The 20895-nt window shown below is 35.7% G+C and overlaps 5 protein-coding genes across 7 annotated transcripts; 3 read left to right on the top strand and 2 right to left on the bottom strand.

Moving 5' to 3' along the window:
- Positions 1–4883: 4883 nt before the first annotated feature.
- Positions 4884–6259, top strand: LOC17898363 (caffeoylshikimate esterase). Its single transcript, XM_006303644.2, has one exon. It carries the CDS (start codon positions 5177–5179, stop codon positions 6143–6145), a length of 969 nt encoding a protein of 322 aa, XP_006303706.1. The 5' UTR covers positions 4884–5176; the 3' UTR covers positions 6146–6259.
- On the bottom strand, positions 5882–11995 carry LOC111832496 (helicase-like transcription factor CHR28). Of its 3 annotated transcripts, XM_023789071.1 has the most exons (13): positions 11555–11995; positions 11377–11455; positions 10991–11212; positions 9756–10876; positions 9472–9543; positions 9155–9232; positions 8203–9043; positions 7990–8120; positions 7667–7873; positions 6946–7545; positions 6640–6849; positions 6416–6551; positions 5882–5966 (listed from the first exon to the last, which is right to left on the bottom strand). In XM_023789071.1, the coding sequence occupies exons 1-12, from the start codon at positions 11708–11710 to the stop codon at positions 6438–6440; spliced, it is 3831 nt and encodes a 1276-aa protein (XP_023644839.1). In that variant the 5' UTR covers positions 11711–11995; the 3' UTR covers positions 5882–5966; positions 6416–6437. The 3 variants fall into 3 exon arrangements, with proteins under 3 accessions (XP_023644839.1, XP_023644838.1, XP_023644840.1); XM_023789070.1 differs by lacking the exon at positions 5882–5966 and having other exon boundaries at positions 6141–6551; XM_023789072.1 differs by lacking the exons at positions 5882–5966; positions 11377–11455; positions 11555–11995 and having other exon boundaries at positions 6141–6551; positions 10963–11051.
- A 634-nt stretch (positions 11996–12629) lies between these two features.
- LOC17898090 (protein GID8 homolog) lies at positions 12630–15035 on the top strand. The gene is made up of 8 exons (XM_023790132.1): positions 12630–12700; positions 12882–12984; positions 13090–13113; positions 13205–13364; positions 13475–13581; positions 13778–13897; positions 14150–14306; positions 14551–15035. The coding sequence occupies exons 2-8, from the start codon at positions 12961–12963 to the stop codon at positions 14670–14672; spliced, it is 714 nt and encodes a 237-aa protein (XP_023645900.1). The 5' UTR covers positions 12630–12700; positions 12882–12960; the 3' UTR covers positions 14673–15035.
- A 606-nt stretch (positions 15036–15641) lies between these two features.
- Positions 15642–16418, bottom strand: LOC17899475. Its single transcript, XM_023777072.1, has one exon. It carries the CDS (start codon positions 16022–16024, stop codon positions 15794–15796), a length of 231 nt encoding a protein of 76 aa, XP_023632840.1. The 5' UTR covers positions 16025–16418; the 3' UTR covers positions 15642–15793.
- Positions 16419–17528: 1110 nt separating this feature from the next.
- On the top strand, positions 17529–19995 carry LOC17897506. The gene is made up of 2 exons (XM_006303308.2): positions 17529–17978; positions 19522–19995. Exons 1-2 carry the CDS (start codon positions 17670–17672, stop codon positions 19690–19692), a joined length of 480 nt encoding a protein of 159 aa, XP_006303370.1. The 5' UTR covers positions 17529–17669; the 3' UTR covers positions 19693–19995.
- The last annotated feature ends 900 nt before the right edge of the window (positions 19996–20895 follow it).

Consider the following 20895-nt stretch of genomic DNA (forward strand, 5'->3'; position numbering starts at 1 on the left):
CAGTCGTGATACGTTTTTTTTTTCCAATTGAGTAATATTTGCTGCACTAAAAACATGTTTGGAATTTTACAAGTTACAATAAACTATAGTATGGATTTGGAAATAAAAAAAATTAAGCTGGTTTTAGGACATTATATTAAAAGTGTTTTAAGCTAACTAAATTCAAATCAACGAAAAAAATTTACTAAGTAATAGTATGTATGTTGCATCAATTTTGCGAGCATAGATAATGAGTTAAGAAAAGGAACTATATATACATATATATATATATATATATATATATATATATATATATATATATATATGATTACAAAGATAATGATTTTACGAACAAAGATATCATTATCATGAAACTGACGAATAATTCTCACAACCATCGCTAACGTCATAGACTCGTATGTTATATATGATACGATCGAATATTCCTATTTTTTTATTTTTTATTTTTAAAGAGAGAGATGATTTACTTCATTAAAAAAAAAAAAAGAGAGACATGTCACGTTGCAACATCTTTGAGCAAGGACTGACTGACTGTTGTGTTGAGTGTTGAGATCAGAAAGGGTAATGGGAGTATATATTCTATATTGATGGTTCCCTTACATTTTCATTTTTTTAGATATTTTTTAATTTCCTAAGTATATATATATATATATATGTGTGTGTAAAAAAGGAGTTAAATAAATTCATGGGAACCTCATCATTAGCAAAGTCGAATGATGTAGTTTTGTGGCGAACCTTATGCGTTTGCATTTTTGAATTCAATTCCATGTACTGTACTAATCTCTTTTATATAAAGCTAATTAATAAAGTAATGGATGAAGATCTAATCTAAAAATCATCTAGAAAATAAATCAAATAGTGGCCTTTTGTTTTTGTCACCACTAAAATAGTTTTACGAGAGGAATTTGAAGACTATGGAGTCTTGTCTCTTCAGAAATTTTTAGCACACAGCCACTATGCCACTATACACATGGAATACGTAAAGATAATTATATACGTAATATATTTGATCATGTTGGTCAGAACTAAAAAAGAATTTCAATTGATTTATACACTTGACCGTTATATATATATCCCACTTAACTTGGTAATCGTAAGTAATAGTATGCATATCACTTTTTACTATTGCATATAGTTCGACAGATGTACGTCTTAGTTTTAAAATACATGAATGTGTTTAGTTAGAAGATTAGAGAAAAACTAAAAGTGTTTTGAAGAATAATAATTAATGGTTATGACATGGAATCCAACTTTCTTTGATGAGAAATGAGACGGAAATCATGTCCAGTTACGTTTCCTAATGGATATACATATACTACATAGTTTTATGACATGGATTCCAAATTACGTTTCATAATGGATATATATATACACATTTTTTTTTTTACATTTTAATCTTGCATGCTCATATATTGACCACTAAATTACTTTTGTAATCAAGATTTTATTCATCGATAACTTTCTTCTGGTTGCCTATTGTAATTTTGAGACTTCATTTTCTGTATTAAAAACTAAACCCTTTGACAGAAACGAATATGTATTGTCTGATTACTCCAAATATTACTTTGTTGCGGAATGTCTCAATTAATAATAGAAATAAATAAAGAAATGGATTAGTAATCTTCAATTAGAAATACCTACTAATTAATTAGTCATTCCTACATGGATCCCTTGAATCGGTGAATGGCCACTACCTGATAGGTTGTATTGTACTACTATAATAGAAGCTAATGATTCATCTAATCACCTTCTAATAGTTGTATTGCTATTCCAAATTTGTTTTTAGGTCATTAACTTATTTTATATCTCTTAACGCAGATAGAAGATTACAAACAAATAAACTAAAGTTTGTGTTCGTATGGGGACCTCTTAACTGTTAGACCAGACTCCATAAATCTATATTGGCCAATGGATGTCCACTTATATGATTCTCAGAACTATGGATACCCACTTAACTATGGATATCATTTAATCAAATGCGCAATTGTAATAACCGAATTGGCCAAAAGGTTTTAGGGATATATATATGTTTCTAGAAACTTTTGTGAATCAGTCAATGTATTCTTTAATCATCTAGGATAAAGACTAGACACGATAGGACACGCGTTGAGATACTATTGATGGACTGTGAGTGATAAGGAAAAATCAAGAAAACGATTAGAGAGTAAATATTTTACCATCCAATCAGAGATTCCGTAACTATGTCTCCTATTAAGATGATGAATTATACAACTCGTTCTTAATTAACCTAAATTAAAGATAGTATTGGTTTTGTTAATGATCACCGCGGCATCGCCTAAGTAAGATTGATTGATTCTTATAGGGTGACTTCGTGGAGAAATTGTTATAAAGACTTTAAACTTTAAGAGTTGTGCTTTGCAAAAAATATAACCTAACAAAAACAAGATATACATATCTTTGAAATTGAGATAATTTTTTGTTGATATTTTAAAGTACTAGACTTTTTGCTCATTGATTTTTTTTTTAAAATCTCTAGATATGTATTATTTTCTTGATTCATGTTACCAGAATAAATTCACCTCGGTTTCTATCAAGTTTTTACTGGTATAGACATTAGATGAACTAGATAGACACAAGTTTGTCCATAGACTCCTTTTATCGAAAGAAAAAACTAAGATAATCCGATCCATTGACAACGGAACATATGTAAGCAGAGAAATGAGATTATATATTAATGCTAATGCTCACTAAAAGAGAGAGAGAGAGAGAGAGAGAGAGAGAGAGAGAGAGAAGATGAAATGTTAGATCGTCACTATTAAAGATAGAAGGTATAGGTTCCACCTTTTACAATGAGTACTTGAAGGATTAATTATAAAGAGCATATGGAATCTAAACAACAGTTCTGCTATGCCCTAGCTACTAGCTATTCTCATGATCGAGAGAGAGAGTTCCCTTAATTCATTCCCATCGATCGATTAGACCAATCTATAAATTCGTAGGTCCTATGCTACATTCCTTAGCCATTTCTATGACATACTAACACGGATTGCTTACATTACATTATTCGCCCAAATATTTTGATTCGTATTCTCTTCTTACTCTTCACATTTTTCATGTTATGTTTAGATCTATGTCGAGTGCTCTAAAAACAGTTTAGCGACAAACTGTTTTTTTTTCTTCTTCTTGTATGAAGTTTAAAGTTTTTATATTTTTCTATGCAAGTCGTAATGCATGCTCTCCATGCAATCATGCATGCTCTCCATGCAATCATGCATGATGCATGCAGGCAGACAAACAAAGTTTTTTTTTATTTTTAGTCAACAAACGGAGATATTTACATGTATATATAACACGTATATAGAGATAAGTTTGCACGATAATGATCAGATATGAGTTGTCATTTATAAGAACACCATTGGACGGGACATGGATTAGATGAATTCCAACTTCACTAAGGATGGTCAAAGCATTGCTATAGAAATCTCTCTCACTTTTTACCAGTGATTCTTATCCATCCAAAGGTTGAAAGTGCGCATAAACATAAGTTTCATTTGAAAGCTTTTTTGACTATATCCACTCTAGCTATATACCACAACACAAACACGATATTCTATTGGTTATGGAATCATTCTTTTTTTTTTTTAAGTGAGTAAACACTTTTTGCGTACGCAAATATAATATTTGTGTAGATAGTTGACATAAAAAAAAAAAATTATTAAAAAGTGAAGCTTTAAAAAGTATGTCTATTAGCCCGAACTAATTATTTATCAATCTATGATATATTACATAAACATATTCGAATTTATATAACTCCCTATCATTGTTTTAGTTACTACAGCAATAGTGAGAATAATCGGCAAGTTTATTTTTGTTGTAACGGTAAAAAGATATGAACGTTTGTATTTTGGGATAGTAGTTGTAGACTTGTAGTGTTGTTTTTCGTATGATTTTTTTTACAAATGAAATAAATAAAGAGATAAATCAATCGAATGAAAACTATACTATTGGGCAAAACTGTATACAGTATAACAAAAAAAAAAACGTCGTTCCTCTCTCTCCTTCATATTAGCCCTGGGCAAAATATTCGTTAGATTCGCTTCGCTTCGATATTCGTTTCGATTCGATTCGAAAAATTCAAATATCTATAAGATATTAAACCGAAACAAATATGAAAATCTAGTACTCGTAAAAACCGAAGCAAATAACAAATATTGATTTTTTTAGTGTCGAATATCCGCTTCGCTTCGTATATTTATATATATGTATAAATATAAATTATTATATAATACATATAATATATATAATAGGTGTATTTATAGATTTGGGTATATATCTGATAGGCCTATTATTCAAATTATTATATTTTGGCTCGTTGGGTTTTTTTTTTTTGTGCTAAATGTTGTTTTTAAGCAAATAAAACTTTAATAGAAAAATCATTATTAAAAATAAAATGTGAGAATTCTATGGACGGTGGTTACATTTATTTCTTATTTTGAAAATATGTCAAATTAAAACCTCTAATATTTCATATTTTGCACTTTATATTTCTGTATTATATGTAATTCGCAAATATTACGAAAAATATTCGAATATTCGAAGTTCCGAATACTCGAAAATTTACGAATCGAAACAAATAGCAAAATCAACTATTCGATCGAAGCGAAGCAAATAACAAATATCACAAATTTTCCGAATATTCGCTTCGTGCCTAGGGCTACTATAATGACATGTTTAGTTTCTGTTTCATTAACGCGCTTGAAGTTGGCTCTGTGTGTGTTGTACACGCGTTTGTACGGAGCTCGAGATTGATGTCTTCGGTCGGTCTTTTTCCCTTGTCGCAACATTGTCTGAAACTTAACGTTGGGCTTTTATTGTTTTGTTGAAGACCCAACTTGTTTTCTTCTTCCAAGCCCAAATTACTTTTTTCTTTTATTTGTATCAGTGAGAGACTATGTTTGTTTTTGTTCCAGACTTCTTCTATGTTTTGGACAACAACTGATCAACGCATCTTAAACCAAAATATATACAGTACCAAAGCAAATCTAAAACTTTGACTTTTCTAAACGCAGACGCAGACGCAAAAATCAGCGAAACCCCAAAACGAAAAGCACAGTAAACGCCTTTTTTACTCGAAACCACAACAAGAACACAAAAACTCCCAAGGAAAAAAAGAAAAAGAACACCACAATCCATCTCTCTCTAGCCTCTCTCCTCGATGTCTGATCACCAGCTTGATACAGAGATCAACTTCTGGGGAGAGACTTCAGAAGAAGACTACTTCAATCTCAAAGGCATCATCGGCTCCAAATCTTTCTTCACGTCCCCTCGTGGCCTCAACCTCTTCACTCGTTCATGGCTTCCCTCTTCCTCTTCTCCTCCACGTGCTCTCATCTTCATGGTCCATGGCTACGGCAATGACGTCAGCTGGACTTTCCAGTCCACTCCCATCTTTCTCGCTCAGATGGGTTTCGCTTGCTTCGCTCTCGACATCGAAGGTCATGGCCGATCTGACGGCGTCCGCGCCTATGTTCCTTCCGTAGATCTCGTCGTCGATGACATCATCTCTTTCTTCAATTCGATTAAGCAGAACCCTCAATTTCGTGGCTTACCTCGGTTTCTCTTCGGAGAATCTATGGGCGGCGCCATTTGTCTTTTGATCCATTTCGCTGATCCGTCAGGGTTCGATGGAGCGGTTCTTGTTGCTCCCATGTGTAGAATCTCCGACAAGGTGAGACCTAAATGGCCGATTGATCAGTTTCTGATTATGATCTCAAGATTCTTGCCTACTTGGGCCATTGTTCCGACGGAAGATCTGTTGGAGAAATCGATCAAAGTCGAAGAGAAGAAGCCGATTGCCAAGAGGAATCCGATGAGGTACGGTGAGAAACCGAGGTTAGGTACAGTGATGGAGCTTCTTAGGGTTACGGATTACTTAGGGAAGAAGCTAAAAGATGTGAGCATTCCCTTCATTGTTGTGCATGGAAGTGCAGATGCTGTCACTGATCCTGAAGTGAGCAGAGAGTTGTACGAAGTTGCTAAGAGCAAAGACAAGACATTAAAGATCTACCAAGGTATGATGCATTCCATGTTGTTCGGTGAACCCGACGACAACATTGAGATTGTTCGTAAGGACATTGTTAGTTGGTTGAATGATAGATGTGGTGGAGACAAAACCCACGTTTGATGGAATTTATTGTCATTCTTGCTGTAATGTTTGTATAGTCATATTTTTATCACGAAACTGTATTTGGTTAAGGAACTAGAAATTGATGTACAAATCAATCTCATTGTTTTTACAGATTTTTCTTATAATGCTCAATTTCATTCTATATAAAAGCAAAGCTAACTTTTTCTTTCTCCCTAGTTCCTTGTTTGCACGAACCTTTAGCTAATTCAAAAGATTTTTTTCTGCTAAAAAGCTGCACAAAGACAGAAAAACCTATATTATATGTACCTGAGTTTGTCAGAAAAGCTTCTCAAGTATCTGCCATGAACAGATAGTTCAAGTCTTCCACAGATAATTGATGTGATTGGCGACTACCCTTTTCATCTTCTCCAAATGCAGAAGCTACCATCATTCTCTTCTTTTGCTGTGGCAGTTTTAATGTTTGTGAAGATTACTAACTAGTAGAAACTATAGTTTAAAAACATAAAAACGTTGCAGAAATTATGACAGACCTGAAGGGCTAATATGCGATCTTCAACTGTATCTTTTACTGTGAACCGCACCACTTTTACTGGTCGTGTCTGTCCAATACGGTGTGCTCTGTCAATTGCTTGATCTTCAGTGGTCGGATTCCACCATAAGTCCAGCATCAGAACATGACAAGCTGCCACCATGTTTAGCCCAAGACTTGCAGCTTTGAGAGACATTATCATAACAGAAACCTGAAGTAAGAAAGCCACTCATCAGTATATCTAATTATCTATTATCATGTGTAACATAATGGCTGCAGAGCAAAAAGATGATCTTGAGCTGCATACCTCAGGGAGAGTATTAAAATCTTGCACTGCTGCATCTCGAGCTGCTACTGTCATTTTTCCATCAAACCTTCTATACTGAATACCCGAACTCTTAAGACAAGCTTCAAGCAAGTCCAGCATCTTTGTCCATTGGCTAAATACAATGGCTTTTTCTCCAACTACCTTAACCAGACCATCCACGCTACTCTTTTCTGGAGTTGCAGGTAAACTGGATGACTTTTCAAGCTGCTGATTCTTCTCTCCATTTTCAGAACTCTGATTCAAATCATTTATTACAGTTGTCGGACTATTTGGTCTGCTCAGTGATTGCAAGATATCTAGAGCAGCCTTGATTTTGGATGAACCACATGGCAATTTTTCAATACAAGGCTCATCATTCCCAACAGGATCTGAAATGGTACGATTATATGGAGCATCAAGTTTATGCAAGCCAAGCATAGCTTTTTCCAGTGTTTCTCTGGAAAATAATGATGAAATCTCAAGTCCAGCTTTGCAGAATGATTGTGGGCATTGATTATTATCGCCAGTAAGGAATTCACAAATGCACTGTGTACAGAAAACGTGACCACAGATTGAAACAATAGCATCTTTGGGTGCACCCTATATGTGAAGAAGGGACACAGAATAAGAAACTCATGATGAACATAAAATAGCTTGGCATCTAAATGCGAGACATAACAACTCAAGATTCCAAAGTAGAGTTTGAAGTAGAGAATCTTACATTGCAGATGCCACAAGTTGCTGAAGCTTTTAACCGATGAAGAAGATAGTATTGGTTCTCGTATGGAAGCTTCTTGGCCACTTCAGCTGAAGATGTCCATGATGAAGTGGATACGAGAAGAGGGTGACCACAAGCTTGACGAAGACGCAACAGCATCAACAATATATTTACATAATTTTGCTTCACCGTTCCAGCTTCTGCATATTCCTTACCAATTACGTATAAACAAAGAATCAGCCTCCAATATCATTACTAAGAAGCACCCATCTGTAGTTGTAAAATGCAATTGTGTATTCGTGTTCTATATGCGTCCATTGTCATACCTTGAATTGGTCACGAGAGTCGCACTCTAACTTTGAGTAGAAATCACGTTCTTCCTTGGTGAAGTCCACTCTCCTCAACTCAATGGACTTCGGAGGTAAAGAGATTACGGGTTTTCCATCAAGAAGTGTATCTAATGATTTTACTAGTTAAAACCCATAGAAAAAATTGATGAAACATCTATGGTTATTTAGCTTCATAATAGGAAGACTGACCTTTGGTTCGTCTAAGCATTGTTTTTTTCAGGATAGCCTGCAACGTTTGGTATCCTTTCACCGGGTGCCTACTGATGGGGTTCTTTATCGTGTCACAAAACGTCTGGTAGCTAGAGTAAGGATCATACTTAAGGAATCTGAAGTAGCTGTAGAGGTCATCAATTGAATTTTGGATAGGAGTGCCAGACAAACACCACCTACGCTTAGCATGAAGCTCTGAACAAGCCTTTGCAACTTGGGTTTCGTGATTCTTAATGCTCTGAGCTTCATCTAAAACAACTCTAAACCATGAAACCTGCGCGAGAGGGCCAGACAGAAAAGCAGCAGGTTTACAGTCCCTACGTTTTCTCTTCTTTGTGCCCTTCTCTTGAGAATTTGGTGGATCTTTTTTGTTTGAGTTAAAACCAGAAGATTTGAATCCACCATTATGTATGCCACCCTTCTCCTCATCAGCTTTATCAAAAGGCTGTTTTGGGACTTCCTTGCTCACAAGGGAATATGTGGTAATGACAACATCATATTTAGCTAGCTCGTAAGGATCCTTTGTTCTGCTACAACCATGGTATACCAGAACAGAGAGATTTGCGTCAAGAGTAACCTTCTTGCGTAATTCATCATCCCACTGTCTCATCAGGCTAGTGGGACAGACAATAAGAGTTCCGGCAGCTGGCCGTCCATTCATCTCGCATAAACTATTTTCGCGGACTTTGTTTCCATTGAAATCCACTTGAGAGTGATCAAATTGGCTTCCTCTATTCTTTGAATCTTCTTCACATGGTAAAGAAGGCGTAGACCGTGCTGTCAGTATAAGCGCTATTGTAGAAATTGTTTTTCCAAGTCCCTGCAGAAGAAGATAATTACACAAGAAAATTTAGTAACATATATGTTTGTCCTCTTGAGTGTATCGTAGTAACTAATAACATGTTATATATTACAGCATTAGAAATTTAACCTGATCATCAGCAAGAATTCCCCCAGAACAAGGGTTCCCGCTAGTCTCCTTTTCGGACATCCATGCCAATGCAATACGCTGTTGATTTGCAAGGTATGGTTAATTTCAATCAACACTAAGTATTATAATAAAAAAAGACCACCATTAACTTGGAAAAACCATATCAATTGACTAAATTTCTACAATTCAACACTAAATCATCTTAGTTAAGCAAATAGAAGGATGCTTAGAAACTAGACACGCAAAAAACTGAGTTCTACAGCTTGTCTTTTAAACATCTACAGGGAATGTTACCACTTTTCTAATATAATACAAACCTGATGTCTAAGAAGCGAGACTGCCAAGACACCGTCAGGAGGACTTGCTTCAGAACTAGACTGAGAGAGATCCTGTTATTTTAAACAATGTCGTTAAACCTAATGAAACTGAATCAAACTCAAGAGAAAGGGATAATATGAGATATAACTCATTAAATGCAGTTTGGCATTATATCACACATGCAACGTCAGAAGAATTGAATAAATACCTCATGCACAGAACACAAGAACAGACATGCTAAGGGAAATTGAGAAAAAGGCTTACACGCCTAAACACCACTAACCTTCAATTCAGCATGAAAGGTCATGTTTTCCTTGTCTGACTCAAACTTCAAGACTCCACTATTATTAGAAGTTTGACTGACTGTAGAATGTTCTGAAGAAAACACCGGTCTCTGCACATCTAGATATTGGTTGAGATGAACAAATTCACCAGAAGATTCTAATTTATAAATATCAGAATCATCGTCTTGATCGGGTACACATTCTGAAGGACTTTCAACGGTTCCAGAGCTGAAACTAGAAAGATTAAAGCCTGCCTTCCTAATATATTCTTGGTCCTCGTCTCCTACCAGAATATCCAAGTAATCAGTGCATGACTTTACTGGGTCAGGATCTGCTACGTTTTGCAAACAGCCATCTGAATCAAAAAAATTATTGAAGCTTCTGTCGTCAATAACTTGGCCAGGGAAAGAAGTCAGGGGTGCCATATATGAATATTCTTTCCCGACATCTGTTTGATAGGAGATTGGGCAATTAGAGACACCAGACCATTGCAAAGTCGTTCCTTCAACTCTTTGAACATCACTGCATATACTATAGTTCCCAGGAACTGAACTGTAAGCTGTGTTCTCCAACTCAAGCTCTGGTTTAACATACAAATGGACTGCTCTATTCTCCTGAAAACTGCTTGAACAATTATAAGGCTGCTCAAGCTCCGTATCAACTCGATGACCATCAAAACTATTGTATGGTTTGACATAGGCTGAGGAAACTGAAGGAATGATTTCACATTTGATGCTGAGTTCTCTTTCACTGCTTACATAAATCCCAGAGTTTCTCTCTGAAGTTCCATTATCTAGTACCACGTGACTCTCAAAAACCCTGGGATTTGTATCATCTGACTGACACTCCCTAAATCCGCTCTCCATGTTAATTACACATTCTTCTTTTTTGGGAAAGAACTGGAATGCATAACTAGGGGAGATTTCTGACAGGGATGCATCCATTGTATGGTGGACATATGGTCCAGAAAAGGCACAATTATCAGCAGAATCAATAACATGACTGGAATTATGAGAGAAATGAGACATCAGGGAGGAATTTTGTGTAGCTCCAAATCCTGAGTTATTTCGCGACATGTCACCGAAGTAGGGAGTCACCATAGTGGGGCTGCAAGGTGTACCTGCAATATGATATAAAATCAGTGATAAAACTTCTCGACATTAGCTCCAACTGATAAGGAACATGGAAATTTCAAGAGAATAAAACCTGAAAACTTCACAGAGAAGGTTCATACATTTGGAATCAATTGTCATGTCATCCAGGTTGGATACAGTGCCGTATTCACCATTTACAGGATTAGAGACCACATTGCCACCATATTCAGAGAAACAAGTAGCAGTTGGTCCCAATTCTTCATTCCTAGGGTCAGCTAATGAACTTGGGACTGCTATTACACTCTGTGAGGCTTCAGGACCATAGAAATCCCGGGAAGGAATCCAATCAGTGGCCTGAGATCCTAATCAAGAAACATATGAGTAACCAAAAAAAAGTTACCAAGGTGATGCTAATGAAGTCCATGGTCAGACAAATCAAAACACTGAAATTAATTGCACGATTCAAACAGAGAAATCAAAAGGAACATGACGATAAACAAAAAGAGTCCTCTCTACGTCTACTAACCACTTTGCATCAGTGTGTTCCTAAGCTCGCCAGACTCTACAATAGATGAACCAACCGGAGTCACCATTTCCTGACTAACCTGTAAGTAAACACTCAATTGTTTTAGTGGCCGTCACAATAGTCCAGAAATTAAGCAAGCATTTGAACCAAATCACTTTTAGACTAAGCGGAACCATACCTCCATAGAAGCAGGCTCCTCATCGAGAATCTGATAAATCGATTCTATATCAACCATAAGATCCTCGTCTTCGGCTCCAAATCCAAAGCCTCCGGAGCAATCATCCCCTAGTAGCGACCAATCGCGAGGCTGAAACACTGAATCCTTCTCAGTCATCACGAACCCAAACCCTAAGAATGTAAAAATCGAAGCAAAAACCCAAAATCTACACAAAAAACCGAGACTCAGAGAAGAGTATTCTCCCTGAAAGCTTAGTCAAACAGGAAATCGCCGGAACGCGAACACAGAGACTTGTGATTTCGAGGGAGAAGAAGAAGAAAAACTAGCGAGTAGGTTTATAAAACGATAAGAGTATTTTTTAGGCAGAGGAAGTTTCTAGAGTAGTTGGGGGGATGATCTACGCGACTTTTATAGTGCCGGTGAGGTTTTTCTTTTTCTTTCTTCTTCTCTCCGAAATAGAGAAAAGGTAAGAGAAAGAGACGCAGATTTAAATAAGAAACGGTCGAAGAAGTTAGCTTCTTTTTTTCCTTTTTTTTTGTTTCAAGTGGTCATTGTTTATTATTATTAATCATGAGCCGTTATTAATTTACCTTTTAATTAATGTTTTTATTACGACCAATTAAAGTAAATTGCTGAGTTCAAAATACAAAAGTAAATTGCTTATGAGATAAGCATTAATCATTTCTTAACGTTTTCTATACTCTTTTTCATTTTGTCCTTATTTTCTACACGCCATAATTTAATGTTTACAGGTTTGACCAGAAATTATTTAGATAAATGACCTTATTTGTCAAAAACAGAATGGTTGGTTTATTTTTCCTTATGTACTTATTAATAAATACATTTTTGCTTTGACAAATCAGAAATTTTAACCTTATCTGTTTCCTTCCAATAATGGCACTTACTAGAAATTATTAGGAAATAAAAGTGAGTTTTGGCTATAGGGGAAAAATACACCTAAACCAATTTTGTGACCATTTCAACCATCTCGGTTTATTAACGGTTCGACCAGAACCCGGTATAAGTACGTTTCCCTTATAAATAAGGAGGAGAAGACTGAAATTACGCAGGCAAAATCACAAAAGAAAGGAACCACAAAACTTCTCGAACCGCTTTCGCAGAGATCCATCACTCTCCAGTCTCCAGGTACCTTTTTCTCGGAAAATTTCACAGATTTTCTCGAGAAAACTCTTCTCCGTACTAATCTTTCTTAGAACTTACGTCGAATCTTCCTTAAACATTACGCACACTGTTGTATTATGATGCATCCTGTTCGATCTTTGACTAATAAGTCCTCGGTACTTAACTTTCTTTGTTTTTCGCGAAGCGAATTTTCCTGGTCAACTTTAGGAGAACATTTTCCCGGGAAAATCCAATCGTTCTTCGTCTCAAAAACAGGTATACAGATGGCAGAGATCGAAGATGGTGAGGTAATTAATCTATTCGTCTACATCGATTTGTTCTTTCTTTGTGTCGGATGTTTCAAGAGTGAGGCTTACTAATGTTACTCTGTTTTGGCTTGTTTTCATATTCAGATGGTAGATATTGAAGGAGATGAGGTAACGTCTTCATCTTCACCGATTGTTTTTTTTGTATCCGAGTTTGATGAATGTGAAATTTGGAAGAACTGAATCCTGTTTCTTGGTTCAGGAACCTCCGAAGTTAACGATCACGAGTGGAGACTGGGAGGGGCATCTGAGAACTGTGAAACTTCGGAAAGAAGACGTGAATAGACTCGTGATGAATCTTTTTGTGGTTGAAGGGTATGCAGAAGCTGTGGAGAAATTCCAAAAGGAGTCTGGAACTAAGCGTATCCTCTTTCTAATTCCGGTTAATACTACTTGTGGAAGAACATTTTCAGATTCTTTGTAGTGCTGGTGTGTTACCTGGTCATGGTTATGTTTCCTTATCAAGAAACAGCAGAAGCAGATTCTGCGAGCATCACTGGCCGGCTGGCTGTTGTCAAGGCTATCCAAAGCGAAGATATTGACAATGCTGTTGAGAAGTTGAAGGATTTAAACCCTGAGGTACAATGCTTTGCTTTTTATCTCCTTTGTTATCTGTGATCTGCGATCTGTGATCGATCCTTAAGAAAATAATTGGACGAGCCTATCACATTTCCATGGAAACTTATAATTTGGCTTGGACATGTGTGATATGTTGCGTTTCTATTCCTAATCAGTCACAGTCTTTCACCACATGAGAGCTTGTGCTTATTTGCAGATACTGAAGACGAATTTTCATCTAAATCAGCAAAGATTGATAGAAATAATCCGCTCGGGGAATATAGATGAGGCCTTAGCGTTTTCTCAGAAAGAGCTTACACCAATTGGAGAACAGAACGTAGGTCTTTTAAACCACATTTGTGTGTCTGTCTCTGATTCATATTATTGGACTTTCATCCATATATGTTATGTCATGATCATACGCTTAATAGTTTACTTAGGTTTCTTTCGTTAAAGATGATGTTATCTATGTGTAAAGGATCTATATCTTACTCGCTGAGTCTACAAATGCCACTGATCTTTAAATCCTATTAGAGTATACTGACACATCACTTGTAATTAAAGATATAACCTTTTACATCTTATGCAGCGGGTGTTTCTGGGAGAATTGGAAAAAACTCTTACGCTGCTCGGCTTTGAAGATCCCACTACCTGCCCGCTGAGAGAGCTTCTTACCAGCTCACAGTGGATGAAGACAGCTGCCGAAGTAGATGCAGCGATTATTACAAGCCAGACTGGTGAAAAATGTAAGTGCTCAACTTCTTACTAGTTATGGCTTAAGACAGCAATTACAGTAATGAGTTAAATCTCTCTCAGCACTGTTCATTTGCAAACAATATAGTCAATTGTTTATGATGCCAAAAACTTGCATAATAACAGCGAGACAGCCATTTCTACATTCTTTAGTATCTCACATGTGCCATTTCAAATCTCCTCTTGAAACTGCCAATGTCCTAACTCGATGATGTTCTGATGTTTGTGAATCAACAGATGGCAAACTTCAACACTTGGTGAAGATGCTGAATTGGACTCAGAATCAACTGGATGAAAAATTAGAGTATCCACGCATGACTGTTTTGCCCAATGGCCAGGTCACAAACCCATCAGAATGAGTCTTATCACCTCTTTTCAGCGATTAAAGGCTCTGCCAAAGGGAACATATATAGTGAGATATATAACCTGTTCTGTTACAAGAACATGAGGAGACCATTGCTTCATATTGTATATTTTGATTGACAAGAAGTTTAGGCCCTTGCCCTTGTTATGATGTAGGCATTTGCTTTGTAATGGAAAAAATATTGGACCACTTGGTGGTAACAGTAAACAAGAGATGTAGGCTAATGGCTAGGCTTTTATTCTCCAACATAGTACGGTTCCTAGAAAGCTACCAGTGAAGGGTCTATTGAATTGGTTTTGAAGTTTGTTGGGTGTGTTGACCAGCTGCTAACCAAAAAAGTTGCTTCTTTGTCTCCTTATTGCACTGTTCTTCAATGTACTTTCTAATCTCTGCTTTGCTTATCTTTTCTCTCTCACCTAAGAAGATAGTTGCAAAACATTAATTTGTCCAAAAGGAATATAGCATGTTTTAGAAGAATGGTAGGTGTGAGTCAATGGTGTTTCTACTAGTTTATACTGTTCTTCAAGAAGGTGATTCATGGATTAACATAAATTAAAAGTATTTTTTTTCCGTCATAACAAGATTTAAAATTAGCTTTAGAATTCTCAAACTCAAAAAAGATTCCCATATGTAGATGCTTATCAAAATGGTCAAATATAGATAGAGTTAAATTACTTCTGAAAACTCTTTTCGAACGTTGGAACTTTCACAAGGATTAGTACCCAAATACGATGTGTTAATGGTAGTAATTAACCATATCTCGTTGTTTTTCAAAGTGGTCAAAAAGTAATTACGGTTTCTACATTGGAATATACAACAAAGGTAAGCACCAAAAAGTGTGTTTACGATTTGAATGGGTTACCAAAACCAAATAAGCTTTGATTCGATTTGAGAAGACCCAATGATCTGTCGAAATAGTAGCTTTAGACAAATTTGCAGTACATCGAAACAAACGATTCAAGTCTGGAAGAGAAAATATATTCTAACAGACAGAAGAAAGAAGAAGAAATAACCATGTTTGATGGAGAGAAAGTGAAACAAGTGTGGACTGCTTCAAAAACTGTAAGCGAATAAGAGAAAGAGAGAGAGAGAGAGAGAGAAATAGATTTGACATGGTCAAAATTTGACATGAACAACATAGATCAAAGTGATTCTGTGGAGTTTACAGTCGCCGGAGAATCTCTGAGGGTCTTCTACTCCTTCGTCGAAGTTCAAGGCGTAACTCCAAGGATCATACTGAAACATAGTCTGCTTCTTCTTCTTCGTCTTCTTCACCGCGGCCTTCACCTTCTGGAACATCTTCTTCCGGTATTGATTCACCGCCTCGAATGTATCCTCTAATCTCATTTTCTTTTTTTTTACTCAGCAAGTCCAAATTCTTGACTTAAGCTATTAAAAAAGGGTCTTTTGAAAATGGGTGAAAGTTATGATCTTTTTAGGAGCAGAAGAAGAAGAAGAAGAGAGGTGGATTTGAAGGAAAAGACTTAGCAGCTTTTTGATGTATAAGGGAGTTGAATTCGTGCGAGGAATTTACATTGGGGGTCACGAGAAAGAGATATAACAGAGGAAGAGGAAGAAGAAGAAACTTTGGGCAGAGTGCCTAAAACATCATTTTCGGATACTCTGTTTCTTCTTTCTTATTTTTTTTTATTTTTTTATCTTATTGTTCAACTGTTTGGTCTTTGTCTCCTACTATCTTAACGAATCAATATTCTTTTTTTCCTTTTAAATTTACCATTTTTTTTTTGCTTGGTAATTCAAAAAAGTAATAACTAAATCCCAAAAATCCACAATCTTGTGTTAATAATACTAAAATTTGACTCATTTTAAAAATTAATCTTGTGTTAGGGATTGACTCATTTTAAAAATTTGAATTGAGTGTATCTAAGAAAGATCAAAATTTTGACTAATAAATCGGATATACTAAAATCTCGTTTGTTGTTGAGATTTTATTTCACTTTGTTCTGTTCCTAAGAATAGGAATATCAATACTAAAGTTATTTTTTTAGTTTAATAATACCAAAAATTGAAAAGAGTTATTGACTTATTGTAATGTTTTTACTAACTTTAACCTCAAGGTCCTAAACACTATAGTCGAGATTTGAGATTCAATGACTTCACGATGAGATGGCTCGAGTTGTAATGTAATGGGTCGTCGACATTCGACAAGATGACCTTGTTAAAGTTTTGAGGTTTGAACTGGACTTTGGTTGGTTACTTCTCAATTGTTTATTCAGCTCTCGAAGAGACTTCTTTCAACAATTTCTTTAATATCAATGGGGCTCTTCCTATACTTACTTTGTGTACAAGATCCAACACCAACACTTAAAAAAAATACTTTAAACAAACTAACAAAGAAAAAATACATAAAAACTAATCTGTATACCAATTACATGTGGTGAGGAAAAGTTTATTACTATGTTTTTACTGTTTTTTTTGTTTTCCAGCAAACCTAAGCTGAATAGTTATTTTCTACTGAAATGTGTTTTTTTACTGGTGAATTAGTTAATTTAGCCTTTTGATTGGTGAAATAAAATAACCCAGAGTAACCTTTTTTTTTTTTTTTTCTGGTGAGACCCAAAGTAATTTCTTGAAGTACTTTAGGATTAAGTGATTAAGCAATAAAGTTAAATTAAAAAATAATCATCGAGTCACGCCTGTCTTTAATAGGTAACAAAAGTGTTCGTCATGGCTCAAAATAAAAAGATTCTGCTTAATTACTTTACTTAAACAAAATTTACTATTCTCTTTGTAAGTTTTTTTTTTTCGAGAAAAGCTGTGCAATAAAGGACAACATGTGTGTCCCCGAAAAGTTCCAATTTTTTTTCTCTTTTTCTTTTAATTTTTCTCTTAAAATCCCCAAAACTTTCACTTTCTCACGTTTTAGCCCCACTTGCTTCCTCTCTTTTCTCCTTCTTCTTCATCTCTCTCTCTCTCTGCTTTCACCGCTACAACGAAGAACACTGAAGCTTCTTTTGCTTAAACACAATAAATGAGAGACCTTTCGCACCTAAAGACCGAACTATGGCCACCTATTGGAGCTCCGATGAATCTCCGGCGAGAAGAGCCGTGGAAATCTCAGTTCGACGACTCTGTTAACGCTGTCTCCTTTGGTTTCGTGGCTACAGCCATTCTCATCTCTATGTTCCTCGTTATGGCTATCTTCGAGAGACTGATTCGTACCACCACTACTACAGCTACTCACTCAGATTCCTCTTCAAGTCGGGTCCTTTCGGGTATGGATCCTCGGGTCGGGTTTCACAATGGTGCTGCGACCAAGCTCGGTTACCAATCTCCCAAGGCAAGTCTTTTCACTTTATTCTTGTCTGAATAATTCTGAGAATATAAAGCTCGTAAACATAAATTCCTCAATTTTCGCATTATTGTCTACTTACTTAGTGTTAATTAAAAATGCTGACTCATTTTGACATTTCATTGTTCTTTAATTCTATTTTATGCGATTAATCTTGTAAATCTGATGTTGACACTTTACATGAACCGCAAAAATGTCAGATTTTTGAAAATTTTCGTTAAATCTACTAATTTTGTGTGTTAATGAAGCAAATATGGTAACAAAAAGTTTCAGTCTTTGGATTAATTTTTGGGGTAATTACTCATATTTGATGTGAACACGTCCATTTCCAAAAGCAGAAGAAGAAAAACATCATAGGGCTTTTTTTGATTCTGTGTACTATTTGAGTATTGATAGAGACCAAACATTGCACATGCTTTTACATCATCAACATTTAAAGATGTCTCGTAAGCTTCCTCACTCACACATGCACACACTGTTGAGTGTATATATATACATGTACGTATAAAATGGTGATGCATTCATTGATCTCTTTCGTCATTCAGAATTTCTCTGTTTTTTTTTTGTTGCTTCTCCATCTTTGTAATGAATGACAAAGGAGACAAGAAAAAAGAAGTGTAATAAAGTTTTGTTTGTTGAAGAAGATTGATTCGTTTGTAAGTATTGATGTCGACGCGTATAATTCTAACTATGCGTGTTGTAGATGGAAGACGAGGTCTAAACGTCAAAGACTGAAACCATGTGTGACTGACATTTCCTAGGAACACAAATGACCCCACAAGTTTTCTTGAAACCTAACAATTCTCCTATTCTAGAGTCTATTCTTGTTTTTCTTCTTCTTGAGTAGTTTTGTTACATAGTTTCATGGAGCTTGTAGAGTTTGACTAATAGGACATAGTGATTAGTGGAGACTAATGATATTTTAATCTAGATCTGAACTTGAATGTGTTTTTAGATATATGTGTTTTCTTGGAGAGTTCTTTGCCTCTCATATGTTTTAGCACTACACATTAGCTTAACTTTGTTTACAAATGTCTATGGAATCCCACTAAAGATATAAACTTGAATGTGCGTGCTTTGAGAAATGGGTTTCGAACTTGAAAAATAGCTCTTTATCTCTAATGAACCGGATCTTGATTATTTATGGGAAGCTCTTCGTATACCTTAGTTTCTTGTGAGAAAAGGTCATTATTTTGATTGATAGACTGACTGGCGTAAGAAGCTTAATTTTAGATGGATATGAAACAAACCATGTGATCAAAGAGTAGATAGAAGCATTCAAAAAACATGGGAGGACCCATAAATGGTAAACTTAAGACCAAGTGTGTTTGCCCTTTTCTTCATCCTAACCTGAGTTGCTGTTGGGGAACAATGACACATGTTTAGATCTGTCATTGTCTTCTCCCACTCAAAATTCTCATTTGCTTATGTGTTTGTTGCATGGCTAATCAAACAAGATTCTTTTTTTTTTTGAGAATCTTTGCTTCTTCACTCTGTTGTTAATGTGATTTTTTATTCTTTTTCTTTGCAGATGACTGTCTACTCAAACGGGGTATCTGTATTGATGCCAGGAGATGATATCCCTACATTCATCGCTCATCCAGTGCCTGTGTCTTGTCCTCCTCAACAAATCTCACAGTCTCAGCATCAACCTAGCTCATCAAGAGATTCCTCCAACTCAAACTCCATTCAAGAATGTTGAAGGCTGTTTATTCATCTCCATCACCATTCACCATTCACCATTGGCATATTTATAACATTCGAGCGACCAACCACATTGAGTTGAGTTGAGTTTGGCGTCGGATGTTTCAGTTTCCTCGTATTGTAATTTTTTTTTTCTCTCCCGATGATTTGGCTATATTGATTGGGTTCGGAGAGATTATTCTATCCGCATTTTGTGTACATAGCATTAGGATCAAAAACTGGTTTATGCCCTTTAGCTTAAAAGCCTAAAGCATATTATTCAAGATTTGACTTGAATTATTTTGTTTTTTTTTGCTTTTTACATGACTTAGTAGTAGTTGCTGAGAAGAAAAGCTAAAGAGAGTGTTCATGTATGTGGAGCAGCTTTAGAGTACGTTTAAAACACTAATTGTAATGTGTGGACGAACTTGAGTTCTTTATTAGGTGATGCTAATTTTTCTTCTCCAGAGGTAGTTTAATTTGGATTGATATGTGATCTCGAGCTAGGTGAAATCTTCATGTTAGTGAGTGAAGAATCTGAAATTGTGTTGGATTTTGAAATGGAGACAGAACTCTTTCGTTGTGTAGTCACCAGTCACTGTGAACTTCCACTGTTAGGTAAATGGTTTAAACATATTTCTCGTCTAGTCATGTAAATTGGTACTTCTGTCATATGTTGTACAATTATTTTTCCGGAACAGTTGACTTATACGAATTCTTTGGCTTATCTGAATTTGAGAGTGTACCGTATATTATTTGCGTCAAAAGAAATGAACTTGTTTCATGAATAATAAAAATAGTTCTAAGTTTCCATATCGTAACTCGTGGACTGAATCAGAGTCGCGATTTCACGGTTTGTAACTTTCTATCGATTCGGAATCACAATCAAAATTGTACTTTTTTGTCAAATGTCACATGTACATCTACGGGTCCGAATGGTAACTGCGGTTTTCATTGCGGGAGAAGTGCGGTGCGGTTCAAATAGTAGCGAAAATATATAGATATATATGTATATGTAGATATTTTGACACTGTTATAGCACTGTTGCGGTGCGGTTTTGTAGTGCGGTATGGTTACCATTCGGAGCCTACGTAAACTCTTGTGGATAGCATCATTAATTTACTTTTGTACCGTTTTAATTAAGTCATAATATAATCTTTATTCTTTAGTTTATTGTATTTTGCATGGCCGTATTATATGTGTTAATTATACTTACTGGTCC

The sequence above is a fragment of the Capsella rubella genome, unplaced genomic scaffold, assembly GCF_000375325.1.
Source record: "Capsella rubella cultivar Monte Gargano unplaced genomic scaffold, Caprub1_0 scaffold_1, whole genome shotgun sequence".
Classification (NCBI taxonomy): domain Eukaryota; kingdom Viridiplantae; phylum Streptophyta; class Magnoliopsida; order Brassicales; family Brassicaceae; genus Capsella; species Capsella rubella.